Source organism: Euprymna scolopes, chromosome 34 (assembly GCF_053919585.1).
Source record: "Euprymna scolopes isolate OS-2025 chromosome 34, ASM5391958v1, whole genome shotgun sequence".
Classification (NCBI taxonomy): Eukaryota; Metazoa; Mollusca; class Cephalopoda; order Sepiida; family Sepiolidae; genus Euprymna; species Euprymna scolopes.
The window spans coordinates 20,988,375-21,015,059 of record NC_136515.1 but is presented as its reverse complement, the minus strand read 5'-3'; the positions used below and the strand labels follow the sequence as shown (position 1 = coordinate 21,015,059).

The window sequence follows — 26,685 nt, the reverse complement described above, 5'->3', positions numbered from 1 at the left end:
TAGGTTAGTTTGAAAATCTTGAAGCTGTCCAAGACATGCCAACATGTTAAACAGACGTTAAACTGAATATAATAATTATAGATTTTAGGCAGTGCAGATTAATCATGAAATAAAAGAACACATTTTTGTCTTAGCATCATATTTTAATTTTCATTTTATTTTTGACTTCCGGTTTTATTGCTTAATAGCAGGCTGCCCGGCGTTGCCCGGTCGTAAAATACGTATAAATATTATGTTTTAATTAATTCAAAAATCTTATCATAAACTGAAATACCATAAGTATTAAACGTAGCGTTAAATTCCTTTAAAAAAAAAAAAAAAAGTGAAGGGGAACTAAGAGATGTGTATGCGAGTATTATGTTTTTTCTAAACAGTGAGTCAAGTACAATAACCATTAGGCCAGCTTGACCCGTCCTTTAAAAGGTGTTTTCAAACCTACTTATTCTTAACATAAGTAATCTGCCATGTGGACGACTCACGCATGTGCATTCGTGAAATAGCAAACGGATAAAAATCCAATGATCCCCACAAGTACCATTTTTTCAATTTTGACTCCTTAGCAGTCCTTTTTTCTGGATGAAAATCGATTAAAAAATTTCCCACATTTCTGAATACCCTATATACCAAATTTCAAATTTGTAGATCAAAAATTTGTCAAGTATATAGGTTGAGAGGTGTCTTCACACACACACACATTCTCACTTTTATAGATATATAGATTATAAGGAGAGAAGTAACTAAGTGGTTAATGACCTGAACTGAAAACCTGGGTGTGCCAAGTTCGAATCCAGTTCGTTCCACAGAAACGTTTTCATCAAACCCACACCTGACCTTCAATCTAATTTTTTTTTGTAAATATTTTTTTTATTACTGATGATAAAAATTTTTTAGTGAAAGCTCCCATATTTAAAATATGTTTTAGGTACTTGTGCATCTATGTTACTGTGCTGAAATAATGTTATTTAGAAAGCCATTCTATACATGGGGAGGGTGTTTTGTAACTATTCTGTGCTTTCACCTAACAATTTGATGAACAAATGTATCGTATATATGGCCGTCTTCAGGTGATGAACTGTGACAGGATTGGAACCCACGACTCAGCAATCGTATCCCGTCGTGGTTAATCACCTGAAGAAGGCGAAAGGATGAGTTGGCCGAAACCTGGTGAAACAACAACAATTATGAAGATGAGGATAAGTCTGTAAAAAAAAAAAAAAAAAAAAAAACTTGAATGCACAAACTATGCATTTTAGTTTAAATTTCATATTCAACGTAACAATGTCATGAGAGGAAATCTAAAAATTCCTTTTTATTTGCGTTTTATTTTTGGTGATCGAGCAATCCCATTTTTAAAAAAAATGTGTGAAGGGTGATAACGTACGTACGAACATGAGATTATATCTAATAATCAACTCTTAAATCATGTATTTATTGAATAAGTGACTGTCTTCTAGAGGTTGATGGTTCAATCCGCAGTACAGGCGACACCAAGTCAATCTAGAAACTGTTTTTATTCATCTGATGTATTTATTTTAGATAGAAACTCATAACTAGGAGGGAGTTATGCAGCAAGATATTTGTTAACGTTACATTTAAATTTATGCATGTTTGTACATTCGTGAAAATAAGGAGCAGAGATAGAGAGAGAGAGAATTCAAAAGGCAAACAGTCCAAAAAAAAAAGGATCTGTTAGAATAGAAAACTTTCCAACATCTAAGGACCTCTACAAATGAAGGGGTGAGATTTTGTCGCTAATCAAGTTGGTCACGGATATTTGTATTGAGGAATTACAAGTACACTAAGTTCGTCGGTGTACATTTGATGGAAGTATTTGAAAACGAAAAAAGCATCAGGATGCAACATTGTGGCGATTGGACAAGAGCTGAAGCTTAGCAGATAATGGGAGACTATATCACCTGTCTCTCCTCCCTCTCTCTTTTATTGTTTTATTTTTTGACAACTATGGCTTCGTACTATTATATAGATATACAATCTTTATAAATCTGTTGATTTATTTTTGTTTTATGTTACAAACATTTTGACCAGCTTAATTAACATGATGTAAAAGTGTCTGCTAATGAGTTGGGAGATCAGGGTTCAATCCTTAGTCGATTCATATCAAAGACTTGAAAAAAAAATTAGAGTAGAAAGTCGAGTTTGGGTTTATTTTCACCAGTTTCAGTTTTCCAATTTTATCCTTTAATCTTCACATTCCATGAGCTATATTTCTTACAAAAAGGGAAGAATTGCTATATAAGAGCCAGGTACGTCCAAGGATGGAGTACTGTTGCCACATCTGGGCAGGAGCTGCTAGAAAGGACTTATCCTGCCTTGGTAGAGTTCAAAATAGACTTCGTAGCCTCATAGGAGATGTCCTTTTCTCTTCCCTGCAACCTCTTTCTCACAGAAGAGATGTTGTGAGTTTGTCTCTGATGTATCGTTATTTTCATGGAAAGTGTTTGACTGAGCTTCAATCTGTGGTCCCCCCTCGCCAAACTTTCACAAGAAACACTCGTCTAGCTGTAAGCACTATCAATAATTCCCCCCACTCTTTATCTGTGCCTAAACCTAAACATAGATTCCATGAACAAAGCTTCTTTCTTAAAACTGCACGTCTGTGGAATCGTCTTCCGTTTTTCTGCTTTCCAGCTGACTACAATATGGTTGTCTTCAAGTCTAACGTAAACAAGTTCTTGATGAGCCGTTCCACTTAAGTTAACAAATTTACCGAATTTCCATTACTAACGATTAATATATTGTCCAATTGACTACTGTACACTCTTAACCCTTATCCTCGAGTGGTCTTTGGACCTTGATAAGTGGTTATGCCTATGTAAAAAAAAAAAATTCTGGGTTGGAATTGATCCATCTAACACTTATCATTAATAAGTTTTTTTTTTTCTGTCTTGAAGTATTTTTAATTTATTTGTTCCTTGCATCAAGTCGCTCGCATATCCTTGACTGAGTATATTAAGAAGTTCGTTTTAATAATTTTTCAATAGAAAAAGTAGGCTTTTAATATCAATGTCAGAGCGAGAATAAGCTAAACTTATATATAACATTTGATTTTGAAGATAAAAGGTGTCTTCAATAAGTTTCCAGGCTTTTTTGTACAGGCATCTAAAATTTTCGAAGACTCTTGAAAATTCAGTATCTTATTGCTATACATCTTACGAGATGACTAATTCTTATGATTTCAAGTTCAAATGAACAGCTACAGCAGGAATTGGAATACACCCTACTAAAACCTGATTATCGTAGCTGTTGAATTTCAAAAATCAATCTGGACGTGAGGACACTTTAAAAGAAAGACATGCAATAAAATTCTGTTTTAAATTTGGAAAAAATGTCACAGAAACGTATGGAATGCTTCAGACTGATTTTGTACCATCTTGCATAAATCGAGCGTCAGTTTTTGAGTGGCATAAGAGATTCAAGGAAGACGGGAAATCTGTTAAAGATGATAGTGTGGGACGAGTAAGGAAGTTAGAACACCAGAGTTGATTGGCCAAATAAAGAATTTCATGGATAAGGATCATGGTGTGTCTAGAGAGACAATAAGTGCACAGTTTTGATGTCTGTGTGGAAACTTTACACACAATTGTTCGTGAAGAACTAAAGATGCAGAAGATTTGTGCGAATGCACCCGTCTACAACTCCGTCCTTGTTGCAGACTATTTGATCACGACCGGTATCAAGACAGTTTCTTATTCTCCCTATACACCAGATCTTGCTCCCTGTGACTTTGGTTATTCCCTAAGCTTAAGGAAAACGTTAGAGGCTGTCGTTATGAGACAACAATTGAGGAGATGAAAGAGGTTGTGACGAGAGTCATTGACATGCGCACAAAGGAGGATTTCCACGAGGCCTTCCAGAAGTCGTTGGAATGATACAGGTGCCTTGCAGCCGGAGGAGATTACTTCAAAGGGGACTAGAGTTTCATGTGTGTACTATCATTAAAAGTGGGCATACAAAAATAGTCTGGAAACTTATTGAAGGCACCTCGTAGCATCTAAATTTGAATAGTCGTACTAGTGTCTTAATATTATTAACAAGCCTTGTCGATTCTGTGCAAAGTATCCATATTTAGTTAGGGGAACAAAATGGCTGCTTAGATCACTACAGTAAGTATAAAGATTAATAGTTTTTATGAATATTTATTTACTAGTAGGTTGCCCGTCTGAGCTATCACCAGATAAATATAAAAGCGATTTCAAGCTAAAAGTGTATATGCATGCTCAGAAGTTAGTCAATTTACTCCTGATAAGATAAACTGTTTTTTTATTTTTTTTTATTTTTCAATTTTCACCCCTTAGCAGTTATTTAGCAGCTTATATTCGTTCCTTACATCAAATGGCTCCATGCCTTGTCTGGAGCGATTTCCATTTAAAAAAAATAGTACTTGATACCCACTTGCTAAACACTATCCATTATAAAGATCAAATGTAAATGGAGTAATCCTGGAAACAAGTTTCATCCTCCCCTACATCTAGGCATAGTAGCCAATGAAAAGGCAGCCTCTGAGTCGTTCTCAACATATCTCACGCAAGTCTAGCCTGACACAGTCATTGGTAAATAGGTTGTCGCCTGTGTCTGCTCAAAGTTTATGAAGATGAAGATGAGAATGGAACCATCTGTGCAGTAATTGATGCTGATTCCAGTATCTTCATCTGCTCTCAACGCATCTGTTAGCAGGGCGAAGAACATAAGGTCAAACTATGTTGGGGGCAGAAACACATTCCTGCTTGAAGCACTGTGTTACTGGGAAAGGCAGTGCCGGCACTCGTTCATGACTCATGATATGGGACCCAGCCTGATATGACTACTCTTTGGGTGTTTATTTTTTTAGTCAGCATATATCAGAATTGCAATATTTATTCAATAATTTATCGGAAACAGTTATTGCAAGGTCAAAAAATATTCAGGACATTACTAGAAAAAACTGTAGCCCATTTGGTCAGCCTTTGAGCTTGGGTTATTTGAATTACTGTTCTTATCTTGAGCATTATTTTCACAAAGATTCGATCGATATAACCTCTGACCTTTTTCAGGTGTATCTTGTCCAATTCAAGAATCTGCACAAAATTTCAAATATGACTCTTTATTTAATCTATGGAGGTAGTATGCTCTTGTTCTGTCAACCATAACCGGATAGAAGTCCTTAGTAATTTGCAATTGTGTTTTTTAGTGCCGCCTGCTCTGAGGATTAAACCTTCAACTTCCAGAAGAGTATAACTGTATCATTGAATTTTATCAAGTACTTTATCCACTATCCCACGGATCCTTGCAGATATTACTCAAGATGAGAACAGTATTCTGAAGAATCCAAATAATCAATCCTCATCTCAAAAATTCAGAAATGTAACATTGAGCTCTGCTTAGATTGTTTGAATCAGCAAAAAGGAGTTTGCAAAGCCAGAATTATATTAGTCTCTCTCTGCTCGCTATATCCCTCCTCTCCTGCCCTCTCTTTGCTCACTATATATCTATCTATATAATTATAAAACTTTCTGGACGGTGCGCTTTTGCTTGAATTTTGTCTTCAACGATCAGGTGATTCCAGCTTTTAAAAAAGGAATGAATTTGAGTGTGTGTGTGTGTGTGTGTGTTTATGTTTGTGTGTGTTTATGTGTGTTCGTGTGTGTGTTTGTCTATGAAATGGAATAGCGTCACACTTTTCACAAAAAATTTTTTAAAATATTTGTACTGGTGTTTTTGTTTTCTTGATTTCATTTATCCAGAGGAAGTCTCGAAATAAAGACGAAACGTTGATGAACACATAACTTGTTTTGTTCCTTTTTATTTCTATATTTCGTCAGAATACTATTTCTATTATTCTTATCATATATTTATATATATGTGTATGAGCGCGACTCCAAGACGGGCTAATGAATGAGGATGGAGATTTGTATATTTTAGTGTCGATTCTAGCTGATGGCACCTAATTCATATATTTTTTTGCTTAGTTTTGATCTCACTACTATATATTAGGTTCAATATAATAATCGATAAAGAATTGTCTTCATAATGATAAATATTAAAATGTCATATTACGACTGGGCAATGCCAGGAGGTCTGCTAGTCATGAATTAAAAATTATATTTAATATTTCTGAGTATTGGTTGAAGCAACACCATCATGCATCTTTAAGCCAACAAGATTATCTCCCTTTTAATTTGACATCGTTATGCTGTTTTGTGGTTCAAAGTTCATTGACTTCAGATAGTAAATTAATATTATTTTTTATTCAAATTCTATTTGATAATTTTCTGTACATTTTGGTGTACAAATAATTTTGCCTAATACATAGACTATAGTTGTATAAGAAATAATTTTCCTATGATTTTGTTCTGAACTGAGATATATTATAATAGAAAAATGTGAGCGTGAAAAGTAATATGCTTAAGCTTAAACATGGAAAAGTAAAGGACAACATATTCCAGTAAAAAAAATATATTTATAACTTAAAATATTGCAGCATTAAGAATTGATTATATAATGTTATAAATTATAAATTTTCAAGTAAAATTGTTAATGCTGCAATATTTTAAGTTATAAATTTATTATATTTTTTACTAGAATATCTTGTCCTTTTCTTTTCCAGTTTTAACAACTAGTCCTTTATTTTTCCATGTTTAAGCTTAACCTTATTACTTTTCATGCTCGCGTTTTTCTATTGTAATCCATGATTTTTCTAGGTTTCCAATAAATTAACTTGCTCTTTGTTTAATTTCAGTCTTATTTTTTTCGCCCCCATGAACACATATGCAATAACAATGTACGGCACTCGTCTGCTTTCAATAAAATCCCCCAAATATCTCTTTCATTCTTTCAGTTTCACTTGTTACTTGTCTTTTTGAATTAGTAGCAACAGTAGTCGCTGAAGCAACGTGGTTGCTATGGAAACTAGTCATAAAGTGTCGCTCACCTCCTTAGATATTTTTACGGATTTGAATACCAGAAAATTCATAACTTTTGTTTTGCTGAACGAAAATTGAAAAATCTTTTTTCACAATATAGCTGAGGAGGTGATCTATAAACTGTAATAATTTGTTTGAAAAATGAGTGAACGGTGAAGCTTTAAAGCAGTTCTAAATGACTAAAACTGACACGTAACGATGTATTCAAACATTTTGAATGATATATATAGTGTAGGTATTAAAAAAATCATTATTGTAATAATTATATATATTAATAATTTAGTAGTTAAATTACATACATATATATATATATATATATATATATAATTCAACTAAGTGGGGCACTGATTATATATGAATAAATAACGTGAAGTTGTTATTTATATAGCTCAATAGTGCAGTACTAGAGCTATAAATATTCACTTTAAAGATACTCGTTAATAGGGATAGACACACAAATATTTTTCAAAAATGATTAGCTGCTATATTCTGATATGCGAACACTGGGCTGTACGCAAGGTTGTGACCAATATAAGAAAAACTTTCCGAAAAATAAGTAAATACTCGTGTATCTGTCTCTCCTCTTTCTCTAGAGAGACAAAGAGAGACTATGAACACTGGCGAAGCATATTTTTTCCTCTATGTTTGACAGTGTACATACTATAAAATAATGCAAATGAATTAGCAGGGCTACTTGGCGTTGCCCAGAACAAAAGTATAACATGTTTCTAATAATACTTTTATCTCTTTATTTCTATCTTTCTCTCTTCCCCCTCTCCCGTTTTCCCTCTCCCACCTCCATACATACACATAGACCACCCACCTTTATTTGTTACTAGCGGGCATTGCCCGAGTGTAAAAGAAAAAAAAAAAAACTTGGCAGGGAGGTAGGCTCGAACCTGAAGCCTTGAAGCAAATAGCCTGACAACTTACCATGACGCTACGCGGGCAGAGAAGTGAGAAGGGTGAAATTAAACGTTTAAAAACGCAGGTGGTTTAACGAACGTGAATGTGTGGTTTTCTAGATTAAACATCACACCATAGTAGTAGAGAAAATGAAATCACAGCTGCGAATTTTGTAACATAATGAGAGATTCAGACGACCTCGTTTCGTAAATCGGGCATATTCTAATCTAGACAGTATATAAAAAGTTGTTAGATTTGGTGACCTTTTCTGAAAAAAGCCTTTGGCGGACATACAAAATAAATTCACACACAAACACACACACACATTTTCGTTTTTTAATATAGAAGATTATATTATGTTCCTGAAGTAGTCAGTTGACATAAGAGAAGTAACTCTTTAAAAAAAAAAAAAAAAAAAAGCAGGAGTTACTTCCATTTAGTAAATAAAATGGCCGAAAAAACGTTCACCCTCTTTACTTTGCTAAAATGCTGATAAGCCTTCTTAAAAATCTTTTTGATAATAATTGCAAGAACCTCGTTTTAGACTTGAAACAATAACAAAAAAAATGTTTCTGAAAAAAAAAAATTCAGAAACTTTTTTTTTTTTGAGATGAGGATTGGTTATTCATATTATTCATTGGACTACTGTTCTCAACTTGAGTGTGATTTTCGCAACGTTTCGGTTGATGTAACCACCTTCTTCAGGTGTATCTTGTCGAACTTGGTAATATTTCTGTCAAACTTGGACGGAATTTCGAGCGGAACCCTTTATTCTGTCTGTTCTGTCAGCCATGACTGGATAGAGGTCCTAAGTAATTCGCAAATGTATTTTTCGGTCACCCATACTAAGGATTGAACCTTCAACCTTCAGGAGAATATCACATTTACAATTGATTTTTCCCAGTACTCTAACCACTGCGCCACAGGTCCTTTACAGACAATTCTAAAACGAATTTTAGGAGCCTTAACCCTATTTTTATTTCTAGTTGTAAATATCAAAATTTATTACTAATTATTACTATATATTAATGTATATCTATCTCTATACTTATGACTTGTATATATTAATGTTTTTACTTATTACTTGTATATATTATCTATTGTTTATAATTACTGGTTCCCATATCGTATTGAATTCTATACTAGGTCTACTTAGCAGTTGGGTTATTCCCCAGCATATGTGCTGCTTCTTTCAGTCGTCTTACTCTCCACCGTTCCTCTTTGTCTATAATTTTTACTTCGTCCTATAATGGTAGATGGTTTCCCTTTTCTTTCCAGATATGGTCAGCTATACCTGACTATTCATTCTCTCCACGTACTACGGCTTTTCAACGGACGACACATTTCACCTCTGTATAGTTTTTCACATTTACATGGGATTTCATATACACAGTTCTTAGTCATGATTTTTTTTTTCTGTAAGGGGGCTTGAGCCCGGCTTGACTCTCACAAGCTGATTCCGGAGAGTGAATCACCCCTGAATACTGTCCTGATGTCATATGGATTACATAAAAAGATGTTTAATTTTTTTTTTTTTTTTTTTTTTTTTTTTTAGCGATAGAAACAAAGCTGGTAATGCCTGGGAGTATTGTCTCATTTCAACAGAACAGATACCGCGCTACCTCCACATTAAAAAAAAGAGTATAAGTATGATTAAGATAATTAAGAGTATAGTTTAAGTTTCAAACAGACAGATATCAAATAATAGAAACCAAGAATCTCATGTCAATCGCAAAACAAACAAAAAATGTCTGATCTTTTCAAAGAGAGAAACCAAGCTGACTTTTTTTTTCTTGAATTCCCGCTGGTAAATAATCACTCCCTCCCTTATAAAGTATATTTTCTATGGCTCCGCCTCTTCGACTACCCCCGCCCCTCACACCGTGCCCGTTTCGTACCTTTGTAACCTTCAACTGTAGACATTGACAATCTGCTTTTCAAGTCAAAGAATAAGAGATTCCCAGAATATAATAAATGGAAGCATGTAACTTAATATGAATGTTTTGTGTGGAGACAGTGACACGAGTTCTTTCTCCATAACCCCCTCGCTCCCACGTTTTTTAAAACCTTCCACAAATCCCCCCCCCCATCCCCATTAATTTACTTTATTGTTTGTGTGTCACGCTGTTTTTTTTTTTTTTTTTTTTTTTTTTTTTTGCTGCACTAGTCATTTATGCCACCATTATTTTGTTTATATTACTGATTTCTTATTCTTCAAGTATAATAAATATATATAAAAAAAAATCTTTACTAATGCACTTGATCCTTAAGAATTCAACCTACTTTAAAAAAAAAAAAAAAAACTTTTTTGTGATCTATGTACCGTCATGGAATGGAGATTGGAGATGTCATTAAAAAAAATCGCATAAATTGATAAGTATTTATATATATATATATATATATATATATATATATATATATATAAAGAAAATCATTTTTAAACGATTTAAAACAATGTAAAACCGTTGGCATTACTAGGCTGATGTCACGTTTTAATTATTTTGGAGTTATCTGCCCTTTTTTTCTAGATGGCGACACAACACAGTTCCTTTTTTCTTTTTTTTCTTTTGCTCACTTTTAAAATTTGCTTTTTTTTTTAAGTAGTTAAAAAATAAAACTACTTGATCAAATTTACGTAATTTTTTTAAAATATGATATCTTTGTTCCAAGACGGGCATATACATCAAAAAAGATTTATATGTACTTGCTGTATTTTTTTTTTTTTTTAATTAAGTTTAATTTTTAATAAGAACCAAAACATTACTGATGCATTATGGGAATAAAGTATGAAAGAAAAGAAAACTGATTTTTAGCTTTGTGTTAATTTCTCTTATCGTCATTATTTAAAAAAAAAAAATTCTATGACAAAAAAGGGTGGGTACTTGTTATGAATGAGCATTTAGAGGACCTTAGTTTTATTCATTCCAAACAAGGCATATTGCAACTGAGGCATAAAGGGCTATTGTGATAAAGGCCAGAGTTAGGAGGCGATTCCAAATGTTCCGAGTGGTTATGCCTTGTTTGGGGTAAAAAGAAAGGTTTGATGTGAATAAATATGCCTGAACGAATTAATGTTCCCATAATGTTAATCGGTGTTGAGGCGAAATATTTGCGGTTGATATATAAATAGTCTGGGTTCCCGTCGTTTGCCTGGGTGTTTGGAGGTGTGTTGAGCAAAAAAAACAAAAAAAAAAAAAGTGGTAGTAGGCAGGCAGGCTCGAACCCATTCCAGAGGAGGAGGTAATGGATGTGGGGGGGGGAAGAAGAAGGTGACGTCTTTGCCGTAGCGTCCATCGCCAAACCGGAAGTGCCGAAGGTTTAAATTAAAGATAGTTAATCGAAAAGAGAGGATGACTTCCGAAAATATCAGCGAAAAGAGCGACCCCTCCCTGTAGAAAGTATCCAGTTGAGGGTGAAGAAATTAATGTTTTTAGCCAACTTTTCGATATTTGTCGCCAAAAGATCAAGCTTTAAAACAATACCGATTTTGTGAAAATCCGTCGCCTCTGTCAAAAGTTTTAGGCAGACATACATGCATACATTTAAACAGACAAGTGATATTTATATTATAGATGGAATTTTAAAAATTTAAGAAAATGTTCTGCCTATGAAAACTGTCGGTGTTTTGAATATCATCCCACGCATTAAGTTTGAAAAAGTGATTAGATTTCAAAATGCTCCAATTAATTTCTTTTTTTTTTTTTTTTTTTTTTTTTTTTTGATAACGACTCCGTTTGTGCCGCTATTATTGATAACTTTATATTCATTTATCTGGTTTTATCTACATTTTCGTTTTTGTTTATTCTTCTCCCCCTCCCACGCCCCATTTTGACTGGGACTAATTGTTACTGATATGTCAGATAACTGATGCTTGCTTTATTAGAGAAACAGATGTGACGTGATGATATATTTGCATATAGGTAAAGCTGTATATCAGTGTATGCATCACTAGCAGACAAGTACATCTGAAGAGAATTGGATGACAGTTAAGTTTAAATCAGGGAGTCTGAAGATATAAGTTCTGATTCTTATTTGGCTTATAGAATCCCCAAAATTTTGCCTCTGGCTCTTAGGATCACCAAAATTTTGCCTCTGGCTCTTAGGATCCCCAAAATGTTGCCTCTGGCTCTTAGGATCCCCAAAATGTTGCCTCTGGCTCATAGGATCGCCCAAATTTTGCCTCTGGCTCATAGGATCGCCCAAATTTTGCCTCTGGCTCATAGGATCGCCCAAATTTTGCCTCTGGCTCATAGGATCGCCCAAATTTTGCCTCTGGCTCATAGGATCCCCAAAATGTTGCCTCTGGCTCATATGATCCCCCAAAATGTTGCCTCTGGCTCATATGATCCCCCAAATTGTTCCTCTGGCTCTCAGGATCCCCCAAATTTTGCCTCTGGCTAATAGGATCCCCCAAATTTTGCCTCTAGCTCATAGGATCCCCCAAATTTTGTCCTCTGGCTCATAGGATCCCTCAAATTTTGCCCTCTGGCTCATAGGATCCCCCAAATTTTGTCCTCTGGCTCATAGGATCCCCCAAATTTTGTCCTCTGGCTCTTAGGATCCCCAAAATTTTGCCTCTGGCTCATAATATCCCCAAATTCCGACTTTGGCTCATAGGATTCCTTAAATTTATTCTAGCTCATAGAATTCAAAAATATCTGATTCTGAGTTTTAAAATCTCAAAATAACTGATCATGATTCCTTATTTTAAATTCTTTCAATATTTACATTTGATTTTTCAGAGATTAAAAAGTCTTACTGTTAATTTTTCCATTCTTTTGATCACAAGTCTGTTTTTTTCCAAAATCTCTCGACTCCACAACTCCACAACTCTCGTTAAAACGTCTTAAAATAAATTATGTGATTAGAATTTCTTAATTTGGGCTTTTTCTTAGCAAAAACTAATTAGTTGTTTTGGAAAACCAAACTTCGAGTTTGGGACTTTGCATTTTGCAATGTGTGAGGCCGTCAAATATGCCATCGTTTTCAATCTGAAGCCAAATCCACAGTGTCTTTCTGATTTCTTCCCGTTGCAATCAAATCTTTCTCAATTCTGTGTTTTCAGTTTACTTTTGGTCTTCCTCTCATTTTTCCATTAGGTGTTCATTGGAACACTTGGTTGGCAATTCTTTCTGGAGCCAATCTTAGAGTATGTCCGAGTCAGCCTAAATATTGTTTGCTGATTATTGATAATACTATCTGTTGGGTAGTGCGATCTCTGACTTCTTAGTTGGTAATTCGATCACTTCATTTGATCCCCAGTATTTTTCTAAAGCATTTGGAATCAAACGCATCTAATTTCTTCTCTTGGCCGATTTGGAGATGCCAAGGTTCACTTCCATATTGCAGTGTGGACAAGACGTTACTGTTATAAAATCTTAATTTAGAGGTGAAGGTGTCTTTTTTGATTCTCCAGATCTTACTGCTGTGGCCTTACCTATCCTGCACTGCCACTCAAATCCAAACAGAAATCTTTTTTTAAATAATAATAAGAAAAAAAAATTCTGTCGTCATCTTAATTAATCTGATAAGTAACTTAAATGTAAATTTTAACTTTAAAAAAAAAAAAAAATTGAAGAGTTACAAAGACAGGAGTGGTACCATTAAAACGAACAACCTTTTGTGCTCCAGAATTTATTTTTCTACATAGTCACCACCATTCTCAATGCATCTTTTACCAGCGATAGTGAGGTGGCTGTGCATGGGCATTCAGTGTGCTTTGTCATTCATATTTCTGTTGCCACTCTGAAATCAACTAACACCTCTCCTAACTGCGGGTATCAACCGCGTCGGCTTCGTAAACGTTCAACAGGACCTGGTGAATGTTGATCAGTGCAATTTTTTCTGCATGGGTGAATTCAATGACGCATTTCTGCTTCTGACGCGCGTGCATGACAGGGGTTGCTTCCTTAAAATCTCACATCGTCAATATCTGCAATAGAAAGATGAAACTTTCAGGTCATGAATACGTAAGTTCAGTCATCATAACAATGCAGTTTGCAATCCCTCTGATCCGTTTGGGCGGAATAAAAAATTTGAACGCCCTTCTTAAATGTTTTTTTTTTTTTAAGTGGAAATTCAGTTACGGACAAATTTGCTTTATATGCCTAAGTGCATGTTGTCTTATGTTACTGTTATAGAAATTTGATGAAGCAAAATGCTTTTATGAGTAATATGATGTACCCCAAGGGATTCGACTTACAGTTTGTGCACGTGTGAGTATATTATTAGCTATCGCAAACCATCCCAGAGTTTAAAGTAAAAAAAAATCATGGATAAATATGGTAAAGTTCCCATTAATTTGTTTTATTTTCTTATTTTTCTTTCTTTTTTTTTTTTTATTAACTTATGTTCACCCCTTACAAAGCATATCGCCACTTGGACATAAGGGACTACTGTTTGGGTCCATGTCTAGGAAAGATTAACAAGATATTTGTTTATGTTACATTTAAACTTCTGCATATCAGTACAGCCAGGGAAGCAGGCAGCAGGAAGAGAATTTCAAACTCTAGCTGTTCGAGGGAAGAAACTATTAGAATAGAAAGCTTTCTGGCATTTAGGGACATCAGCAGTGAAGGGGTGAGATCTTATTGCTAAGCGGGTTTGTCTGAGATATGTACGTCAGGGGATACAAGTGAAACAAGTTCATCAGAACACATTCCATTAAAATATTTGTAAAACAGGCACAGTGATGCAACATTGCGGCGATGGGACAGGGGCTGGGGCTTAGTTGATAAAGTGAGACCGATTAGATTGACAACTCTGTTTTGGACTTTCTCTAAGAGGGAGAGACAAGTGGTAGATGCATGGTTCTCCCCAGAATGTGCTGCTGCTATCGCGCACAGAAATCACTTTTTCCATAGCTACCAACATAATAGATGCACTGAGACTAAAGCTGCTTTCAGGACTGCCAGCAACCACTGTAAAAGAGTAATAAAAAATGCAAGAGAACTATATGCCCAGTCTGTTAAATCCAAGGTAACTGATCAGCGGCTTGGTTCCCACCAGTTTTAGTAAATAACAAATAGGATCCTGAACAGAAGTGTGCGTTCTATCCCAACCATTATCAATGGACCAGAAGTCATCTCGTCAGCGTCAGACAAGGCCAAACTATTTGCAAAGAACTTTGCAGCTAATTCTACCCTATGCGACAAAGGCCATCAACTCCCCATATTTCTTCCTATAACACAGAACACGCTAGGTAACATACAAATATCCGTGCATGAGGTCGCCAAGCTAATCAAGAACCTAGATTCCAGTAAAGCAACTGGCCCTGACGGCATCCCAATTATAGTGTTAAAAAAGCTTCAACCAGAACTTGCTCTCATACTTACGAAACTATTTAAGCGCTGCCTTAAGGAGAAGTGCTTTCCGACTCCCTGGAAGACCTCATCAGTTTGCCCTGTATTTAAGAATTCAGGTGATAAGTCATCTCCCTCTCAGTACAGACCAATAAGTCTCCTGTGTGTTATGAATAAGTTGCTGGAATCCATATTAAATAGAGAAATAGTCAACCACCTCAACAGAAACAACCTTCTTAGTGAAACACAATATGGTTTCCGCTCTGCAAGATCTACCGCAGTTGTGCTGACGCTTATATCTCACAGGATTAGTGAATCTCTTGACAAAGCTTCCTTTCTAGGGCAATTGCTCTTGACATATCAAAAGCATTCGACAAGGTATGGCATAAGGGTCTACTTCACAAGATTTCCAGCTACGGTATAACTGGAAATGTGTTCTCAATCATTAAATCATTTCTCTCTGATAGGCTCATAAGAGTAGTGGTCGATGGACAAAAATCAGAGGCCTGCAGTATTAATGCTGGAGTCCCTCAGGGGTCAATCCTAGGCCCAACTCTCTTCCTGATCTACATCAATGACCTCCCTAACACATACTTAAATCATTCGTTGACATCTATGCTGATGACACGACCATCTACGGCAACATATCAAAGGCTGTAAATGACAAAGTTCTCTCTGATTCTCTCTCCTCTGATCTCGAGCGTGTGGTTCAGTGGGGGAAAAGGTGGCTGGTTACCTTTAATGCATCTAAAACCAAACTCCTATCCTTACATCATCAACGCTCTGATCCCCATCTGGCATCAATTATGATGGATGGCTCTCGTCTGAGAGAGGCCCCATGTTTTGACAAGCTTCTGGGTTTGACCTTTACTCCTGATCTGAAATGGAACACGTACATCAAGTCTGTTGCCAAGGTCGCTGGAAAGATGGTGGGATCCTTCTACCGCTACAGAAGATATCTCACTACTGATGCAATTCTCTATCTATATAAAAGCCAAGTACGTCCAAGGATGGAATACTGCTGCCATATCTGGGCAGGAGCTGCTAAAAACAGCCTGTCCTGTATTGACAGAGTACAAAATAGACTTTGTGGCTTGGTGGTGGCCTTGTAGAGGTACAGGATACTCTCAGGTGTGAGTAGTTTTCTAGCTCGATAGAGGGAACCCAGCTTCTTTGCAGCAGTCTTTGCAATGTCCTCTATGTATTTGTTCCAGTTCATATTGCCTGCAAATGTTAGGCTGGGGAGTTTCAAAGCAGAATTCTCGGGTAGGGTGCTATTTGTCATGGATATAGGCGGTTGGAAAGGTGTCTTGTAATTGTTAAAGGAGAGCAGCTTAGTTTTACTAGCATTAAATGTTACCATCCATTTGCGGCCCCATTCCACTATAGATTGAAGGTCATTTTCTAATGATTTTGCCATTGTCTTTGATTTATGTACATCTGTTCTTCCCTCATGCATATTATAGCAGGTGACGTTCTAAAATAGAGTGCTGCTGCCACATCTTGAGGGAAGCTGCTCAGAGCACCTCCTTCTGCCTTGACAGGATTCAAAACCGTCTTCAAAACCTAGTAGGTGATGTTATTTTATCCTCCCTGTAACCTCCTTCTCATAGAGAAGACGTTACTAGCCTGTATGTACTATATTGTTATTTTCATTGTAAGTGATTGACTGAGCTTCAATCTATAATCCCCCCCCCCCGCAGGACATTCGCAGCAAGCACTCGTATAATTGCAACCACTTCTTCACCACATCATTCTGTTTTGGCAATGTCCGCATAGATGAACGAAATCCAACATTGTTTTATGTTCATTAATGAGAATACATAGAACACAGGATATTAATTGAAAAATGAAAAATGAAAAATTTTAAGATAGAATCAGTTTAAAGGTCAATGATTAGTTTCAAATCGATTTACAATCCATTTTTTCCCTCATAAAGAAAACTTGATTTAACAAAATAATGACTTATAATAACGGTTCCAAACAACCCCTAGGTTGCCAGGATGATGCTGAGGTTAACATTGACTTGTATGACAACTGTTGAATGCCCATTTTTTAATTTTTTTATTCAAAGCTGCCAAAGCACTAGTATATATTTTTTTTTTAATTTATTTTTATTTTTTTTATTTTTTGTTATTCAATTTTCACTCCAAGCAAGGCACAGTGCCACTTTTAAGTAGGGGACTTTTGGTCAAGATCAAAGTGTAGTATCTGTTCTTCAGATGCTGCATTTCCATTTCTTGTTCTGTCAGTGGAGGAACAGCTCTTCACGGCAGACAATTTTTTTTATTTTTGTACCTTTTCTCCACGTTAAAAAACGACCCTTTGTAAATAGGGACATCAGTTGCAGGGATATTATGAAGGGGGATGAGCAGCAAGATGTCTGTTCACATTACATGTGAACTTTTGCATGTCGGTACAGTTGGGGAAGCAGGGACCCGGAAGGGAGTTCCAAAGTCTAGCAGTTCTGCGGAAGAAAGTATTATAGTAGAAGGCTTTCTTGCACCTAGGAATCTCTGTGTAGGGGTGGGATTTAGCTGCTTGTCGGGTTTGTCGGGGGTATTTACGTCGAGGGGGTACAAATGCTTGTATTTTGTCAGAGCATTCACTATTAAAATACTTGTAGAACAGGCAGAGGGATGCAATATTTCGTCGATGGGACAGAGGCTGAAGCCTAGATGATAGTTCAGAACCTATCAGATTGGCAACTCTCTTTTGAACCCTGTCAAGAAGTGAGAGACAAGTAGCAGATGCACCGAATACACGAAAGCTTGTAAGCAACTCATTGGATGGTCTTGATTTTATTCTCCTCCTCCTCCTCCTCCTCCTCCTCCTCCTTTTATTTTCTTTTCTTTTCTTTTCTTTTTGCTTTGATTTGAATAAACACTTTTTCTCCCCTTTCACCTTATTCGGTTTTTCTTTCTATTTTCTTCTTTACTTCCTTTTCTTCGCCCTTTTCACCTTTTTTCCTCTTTCACTTCTTCACCTTCTCCACCATAATCTGTTTTGCTGACCAATTCCATAGCGTTTTATTTCCCATTTACTGCAGTCACACACAACGTTCTGAGTGTCATCTTTTCGACACAAGTATTAAATAACAGTTGATGTAAACTCTTGATAACATTATGATTATTCGTTAAACGTGATGATCAAGTCTTGAACGTAGAAAGATTAGTGAAGTATCTGTTTTTCTTTCTTTTTTCTTTTTTTTATCATAGAACCTTTACCCTACATACAACAATTTGTGGCATATAAATAAAACCTCACACGAGTTTCCTCACAAAAGATAAAAACGTGTTCAATTCTGACTATAAAATCTCCACTAAGCCAGATGATCTCAATTGCCACACCCAAAGCACTCAACTTTTTGGCCTACTGAATCGATAACAGAAAGATCATAAATATGACATAATAACCTTCAAATTGTGACATAGGTATATTTTAAGAAATCCGTATAGCAGAGTTATTTAGTGTTGCCTGAGTGTATGGATAACAAGTTCAAAGACGGCTATAGAATCTCTCTTTTTCTCTGACCATTCCTCTCTCTCTCTGACTGGTCATCCTGCACTAATTTGATCCTTGATAACTCCAAAGTAACGAATATTATACAGTATTTTATTTTATGGAAAGTGCTCGTCTGAGCTCCAATCTATGGTCCCCCCATGGCCAAACTTCATGAGAAACACTCATCTAGCTAAAAACACTATCAATAATTTCTCCTACTCTATGCCTAAACCTAAACGTAGATTCCATGCACAAAGTTTCTTTCTTAGAACGACACGCCTGTAGAACTGTCTTCCATTTGCCCGCTTTCCAGCTGACTACAATTTGGCCATCTTCAAGTCCGATGCAAACAAATTCTTGATGAGCCGTTCCACTTAAGCTAACAAATTTACCGAATCTCCACTACTAATGATTACTAGGATTCTAATACTGTACACTCTTTAATCCTTATCCTCGAGTGGCCTCTGGGCCTTGATAAGTGGTGACTTCTATGTAAAAAAAAAAAAAAAAAAAGAAAAAGAAAAAGGGATATTGCCTAGGATTGAATGAGGATTAAAGAATGTTCTACACTTCCAATACTTTATTGTCATCGAAATCGGTGAAATCGTCTATTTTTTAATCAAACGATTGCCTTCTCTAGCCGAGGACCGATCATGGTGTACCAAAAGAAAGCTTCACATGCCTCCCCGCAGCGACTTACTCCACAATATATTGTAGTTTAAGGGTTCGGGTTCGGGTTCGATCCTCATACTCACCTACCAATTTTTTTTTTTTTTTTTTTTAACCCCCACCCACCTCCGGAGTTTTGATTTACCTAAAACCACACACACCTCAAAACACCCGGACATCGCCGGGTACCCTCCGCTAGTATATATATAAGGTCAATTTTTGTTCATTTTAACGCTAATTAAATTTGGTATAAATTGTCTTCTCTAAGCGATTGGCGATTTTTCTTTTCTTTTTTCTTTTCTTTTTCTTTTAGTTTTTCTTTCATTTTTCTTTGTCTTTCTTTTCCTTTTTCTGCCTTTTTCTTTTTTCCTTTTTTATTTTCCTTTCATTTTTTTTTCTTTTCTTTGTCTTTCCTTTCCTTTTTTTAAAAAATTTATTTTCCTTTTATTTTGTTCTTGATTTTTCCTTTTTTCTTAATCTTTTTTTACTTCCTAACTTTCAACAAAGGCTTCAGAAAATCTGCTGATTCGTCCACTTTAAGCTTGATTAAATAATCAACTAATATCTGGATTTATATTCTTAATCTTGGGATTAATATAAATCTATTAGAGCCGTAATAGAGTTTATACTAAGATTACCTTTATTTATTACTCCGTTGGCATCTCGGTACAATTTTATTCAAGAACAGACTTTAAATGCACTAGCTGGGCTTGTATTCTGGCACTGCCCAGAAAACTTGAGAAAACCAACAACCAGAATTAAATTGACCAAAATGGTGATATTATTGGAGCACAGTGGGTGCTTTTTCCGTTAGTAACTGCCAGAACTGTACTAGCTAAAATACCTGTTAATACTGGGGTTTTCAAACTCTTCTGTGCATCAATTTAAATGAAAAAATTTTTTTTGTTTAGTTGCACTAAAATGATCTTATAAAATATTTTTTTAAATAATTAAAAAAAAAAACTTTAATAAAGGCGATTATTAATAATAAGTGAATCATTCAGATTCATGGTGATACTGAAATACTCTAGCAAAAAAAAAAAAAAAAAATTAAAAGAATTGTCTAATGTGAGATTCGAACCCTGAAAAATGGCATAAAAATATTGGAACTGAAGGCAAACTCTTCATTTACATGGCTAGCGAGTAAACAAAAATATTTTGTATTTGTAACCTACTTAAACTGTTTGACTTTGGCATATGGTTACAAAATTAAACCTGTTTTACCTCTCGCATGGATCTAAAAGTGTTCAGTTATCTATAATCTATAAAAGTGAGAATGATGTGTATGTGTGTGAGGACACTTCTCAACCTATATGCTCAACGAATTTTTAATCTACGGACTTGAAATTTGGTATATAGGTTATTCAGATGTGTGGAAAACTTTAATAAGTTTTCATCCGGAAAAAGGGCTTCTAAGGGGTCCAAATTGTAACATGGGAGCCATCATATTTTTCTGTTTGCTTGTTTGACAACTGCGCATGCGTGAATGGTTCACATTACAGATTACTTATGTTAAGAATAAGTAGGTTTGAAAACACTTTTTAAAAGCATGCCATACTTGACTGTCTTTAGGTTTTGGTTTCGACTTCAACTCGAGTATTTTTTTAATTTTTTTTTACTTACAAGAAGTGAACTGTTTAGAACAAAACATAATACTCACTTGTCTGTATGAATTAAAATATAATATTTATATATATTTTATGACCGAGCAACACCGGACAACCTGCTAGTATTTTATAAAACGTATGAACCAATTTTTATGAAATTTTACATGAAGGTATTTTATGTGCCTGGCAGTGTTCTTAGATAGGCCTTGTATCACAATGTCCTTGATAAGTATTGATAATCAAAATAATCTGATGAAAGAAGGAAAATGCGAATCTTGAGCAAAGTTAACACCTTACACAGTCTAACATCACAAGTGCATTTGAACAGTTTTATGATCGCATAACCCGAAAGGCCCAACATATAAAATCAACAGCAGGTTCTTTGATATGACAGAGGCGAGTTTGAAATGAATGCTCCTGTTTAAGGTACAATTGAACCATGATATTTGACTTTTGTAGCTAATTCAAGCCATTATATATAAAAAAAATAATTTTATAAAATCAACAGTATGTTCTCCACAGTGCAATGTAGACTACAATATATTGTGGACTAATTCACTGTGGGAGAGATATGTGAGCTTTCTCCTGGTGCACTAACACATGGGTCCCCAATTAAAGCAGGCAATCAATCGATTTGATTAAAAAAATGGGCAATTTCACTGATTTCGATGACAATAAAAATATGGGAGTGTGAAACATTCGTTGATCATCATTCAAGTCCGGGCAACGTCGGGTCTCCCTGCTAATCTATAATAAAGAAAAATTTCCATTTAAAATTAAAAAAAAAAAAATGGATGACAGATGATTTGTAACTGTAGTCACTTAACTTTTTTTTAGTGTTTGTTTCACTGAATCACATTACAATATGTCACATCCCTGTCTCAATTTCAATGTAGTTACAAAATTAGTTGTCTGTTTTGGTGATTAATGTTTTATATATAAACTAGCAACATTACCTGGTCATTGCATACTCTTAAACCAAATATGTTAATTTATTAAGATTTCATATTCTTACAGTAGTGTGTGTGTGTGTTATTTTTTGTGCCACATTTATTTATTTTTTTTCTTCCGAGTGCCTGTTGTGTAATTGTTATGCCTTTCCAATTCTGTGCCTGAACCTAAACGTAGATTCCATGAACAAAGCTTCTATCTTAGAATTACACACCCGTGGAACTCCCTTCTGTTTTTCTACTTTGCAGCTGACTACAACATTGTTGTCTTCAAGTCCAATGTGAACAAATTCTTGATAAGCCATCACCTTAAGTAATCCAATTTCCGAAATTTCCATTACTAACAATTACAACATGTTCCATTTTACCACTGTACACTTAGTAACCCTTATTCTTGAGTGGCCTCTGAGCCTTGATAAATGGTGACTATATATATGTGCTATTAATTCTAATATTTGAGCGTTTTTGTACATGGCTTAAACAACCTTTTACAAGCCATTCGTTTGTAGAATCTTAATTTTTTTTTAATTAACGATTTTAGAATTCTATTTAAGGCATTTTTGCAAATGATTTTTAAAATAATTTAAAAATCTCAAATAAAAAAATTCTTGAAAAATTAGGGATTTTAGAATTTTAATTATTTGAGGCTATTTTTCAAGTGATTTTTATTTATATTTATAGTTTATTTTTATTTAAAGCTTCAAATTAAAAAAAATCTTAAAAAATGAGTTATTTTAAAATTCTAACTACTTGAGACAATTTTTCAAATGATTTTTTTTAATTTGTAATTAAAAATCTGAAATAAAATTATTTTTTAAGAATAATTTGGGATATTAGATTACTAATTATTTGAGACTATTTTCCAAATGATCTTTTTATTTTTATTTCTAATCTCAAATCAAAAAGTTCTAAAAAAAAAAAAACAAACAAAAAGAGTGACTTAAAAATTCCAACTATGTGAAACAATTTGTTCAAATGATTTTTTTTTTACCTTTAAATGTTTTTATTTAAAATCAAAATTCTTTTATACATTATAATAATATCTATTGTTTCTACTCAATTCAGGCCAATTCCACCTTGAACATGACAACATGGAGTACCATCTTCATATGGAAATTTGGAAAGGAAATATTAATAAAGCCTTGAATAATGCAAAGGAGAGAGATGAGCTTTCCGACTGGCTTGTTGCTATGGCACCACTCGGTAAGAAAACACCTTTTTTATCATTAATTTATTATCACTTTTTGTATATTCATTATTAAGCAATCTTTTAAAAATATTATATATATAGTAAGTTAAGCTTGGTTAGCTAGCTAAAACTAAACACCACATGTATTTATAAAAGTATCAAATCACACGAATTCCTGCATTTTATGAGGAAACAAAGATGGCATGCGTCTGTCCGCCATCTTTAAAATTTATCATTGGTTACCTCCCCTTTAACAACCTCTCTAGAAATGGAGATCAAAATTAGCCTTGTAATGACTAAAATTAAAAGTAAATTGCTAAAAATCGTAAGAAATAAATGATTTTCTATAATTAAAAAAAAAAGCTACTTGGTCAATTTCCATGATTTTTGGAATATGACATTTTTGTTTCGTGTTGGGTATCATAAATATTTTTCTGTATTTTTAATTAGATTGAATTCAGAGACACAATCTCCCAGTGGGCATAATTTACTAGCTGTTAAAAACTAAACAGTAAGACATAATAGTAAACACACCAAAACTAACCCCACCCAATGATAATATTTTCTTCTTTTTTTATTTATTTATTTATTTTTTTTCTATTTTGATTTTTCCATTTTTTTTTTTTCTTGAAATGTAACAGAAAGTTTGTTTTGTTTTGATTTTGTTTTTTTCTTTAATTCCCGCCCCCCACTGAAAGGCAAATCAAAAGTTAATTAACCTCATTATTTGCTGCAGTACTTTTTTTCTTGATTTCATCTCAAATCGTTATAACAAAACAAGAAAGTATGTTAGATCAGTATCAAATTTTTCAATAAGTCGGCTACCCTAGTTGAGAACACTCTGAAAGGGAGGAGGCCACTTTTTTTTTCTGAATCACTCCACTTACCCTTGATCCTCCCCTTATTATCCATGTTTTAATCTTTAGTATGACTCCGCCAAAGATTGAACCTCCCTCATCTCCCAACCTCATTACCTCATCTTACCATTATCTGTCCTAAATACTTAAAAAAAAATTACCACATTTATTAGGGAGGATGGAAAATTGGGCTGTAGATATTTGTTCACATTACATTTAAAATTCTGCATATTGGTACTGTCAAAGAAACAGGAAGCAGGGAGGGAATTCCAAAGTCAAGCAGTCCAAGAAAGGAAGCAATTAGAATAGAAAATCTTCCGACATCTGTGGACCTCTACATTGAGAGGGTGGGATTTTGCTTGTGTTTTCAATAAGGATGTACAAGTTTAGTGAGTTCATTGGAGCACATTCTGTGGAAATAATAGTGAACGAGTGTAACATAGTCGTTACATGTCAACACTCAAGATCCTCATGTTGTATGCAGACATTTGCAAGGAAAGAATTCGACTCACTTTTTTTTTTTTCAGTTGAAACAAAAGACATTTATTTACAGGTACTTCCAAAATAACGTCTTGTGCCTATTTTCAAAAGTCTTCTCGTACTCCAATGTGCTTAACAAGACTGCGATGTCGACCATGTGGTACTTTGTATTTGTCTGGCCATGTTTAAGCCACGTCTTTCCCTGTCGTTCTCAGGCCACATTTGTAACATGTTTATATCTCCCTTTCTCAGGCCACGTTTTCTTTCTTTTTTTTTTATAATCTTTTTCTTACCTTCTTCCTTGCTTTGACAGCACTTTGCACACAGCTTAGTCATTTGCATACATTGGCTGTCGTAGTGGTGGTGGCAGTGGAGGACCATCGTTAGATTTTATCACAGAGAGCGGAGTCTTTGTCCTTTTAATAACCTGATGCTACCCGATCAGGCTGTCTGAAGATACTGATCTCCTGACCTAAATTGCACCAAATATTAATGTTATTGTTTTTCCCTTTTCCATTGCAAAACTCAACCATGTCCTGCAAAGTTGAAAACAAAAATAATTTTTTCTACAAAACAACCAAACTAAACACGATGAATAAATATTTGAAGATATAAACAACTTAAAGGATAAAGATTTTTTTAAAATTACTGAATTAGATAACCAAAAGAATGGTTGATATGCTATAAAACAAAAAACTCAAACCTTTTAATGAATTAAATTAATATTTTCATCTGTTATATAAATCTCACCTGTCTGTTAGTATGTATGTATGTATTGCTAAAACTTTTGATACATGCGACCAACATTGACAAAATTGGTATCGTTAGAAAGATTGCTCTCTCGGCCGAAAAACATCCAAAAATTGACCAAAAACATTCATTCTTTCGCCTTCAACTGGGTCGTTTTTTACAAGGAGGGGGTCACTTTTTGCGTCTCCATTTTTGCAAAGTCATTATACGCCTTGTAATGACTAGGGTTATGAAAAGAGAATATTCTTTTCAGTGTTTTGACTCTCGAGTATATATCAGTTAATATCTTATGTTTTTAGATAGTGTTGTGGTTCTCGATTGATTAACTGTGTCGGATATATACTCAAGAGTCGAAACAATGAAAAGAATATTCTCTTGTCACGGCCCTAGTAATGACTAACCTTATTTTAAATGCCTGCAGCATTGTAAGTCACCATGGCAGCAATGACTAAACAGTTGGCTTCTTTTTTTTTTTTTTTTTTTTTTCCCCCCTTTTTCCCCTCTTAGAGTTACAGGTTCAAGCCTGGCTACTGTGGCTTATTTTAAAAAAAAAAAAAAATTTTGTGCACTTGCACAGGTACTGCTATTTTTATTTTTATTTTTTTGGGGGGGGCTCCGTTGCTCAATACCCTTACCATAAAACCTCTCCACACCCAGGCAACGCTGGGTACCCCCATTAGTTGAATATATATATAACTAATATTATTAGTATCATGGCCTTGTTTTTCCTAAGTGTTTTTTCTTTCATGATTTTAAAATGAATTTTTTAACGATTTTCAACTTTTTAAATGCTTTTATTGAATTTTTTGAAATGATTGTTTAAAATTATATTTTTTAACCTTTTTTTTTTTTTCATGATTTTAAACGATTTTTTTTTTTACTTTCTAGATGTTTTTAATGATTTTAAAATCTTTATCTTGTTTACCGATTTTTAACTTTTAAAAAATATTTTTTAATGAATTCGTTTTAATGATTTTAAAATATGTTTTCTGAATTTTTTAACGATTTTGAATGATTGCTTTCCAGTCTTTTTCTCAATGAGGCATACGTAAATTAAATATGAATATTTTAACATTTGCCATCAATTTAAGGAAACTAATCACTCGTGGTACGTGTCTTTTATTAGCGATGGTTGGTTGATATGATTTTTTTTTATCATATTGAAATAAATGGAAGTGTTCTTTTTTTTTTTTTTAAGAAAGAAAGAAATGTGCCTCTTTTCTTTTTTTTAATTTAGTTATCGAAAAAGTTCGAAGTTCAGTGTATTGATTGATTTCTATTGTTAAAAACCGTGTCATGTTTGCGCAAATGTGAAACTGCATAATTTCAAACTGGTTGGATTTATTCAACAATGAGATCAATGCCTACCATAAGTTAGAATATTTAATCGGATTAAATTAAATTGTACACAATGAATAAAGAGTTATTCCCCTTGGTTGTTTTTTATTTTCCTTTTGAGATTTTTTATTTTTTTTATTTTTTTTATTTTCCTTTTGAGATTTTTTTTTTTAATTTTCACATATTGGAAAAGTGTTGGATCTGATTAAATGTA

The 26,685-nt window shown here is 34.3% G+C and overlaps 1 protein-coding gene across 1 annotated transcript in view; it reads left to right on the top strand.

Annotated features, from left to right (window-relative positions):
- LOC145259124 (gem-associated protein 5-like) overlaps window positions 1-26,685 on the top strand; it is an 827,294-nt gene that overhangs the window by 715,571 nt on the left and 85,038 nt on the right. The window contains exon 19 of the mRNA XM_080116800.1: window positions 22,923-23,060. Coding sequence (XP_079972926.1) covers window positions 22,923-23,060 — 138 coding nt within the window. The remainder of the gene's footprint in view (window positions 1-22,922; window positions 23,061-26,685) is intronic.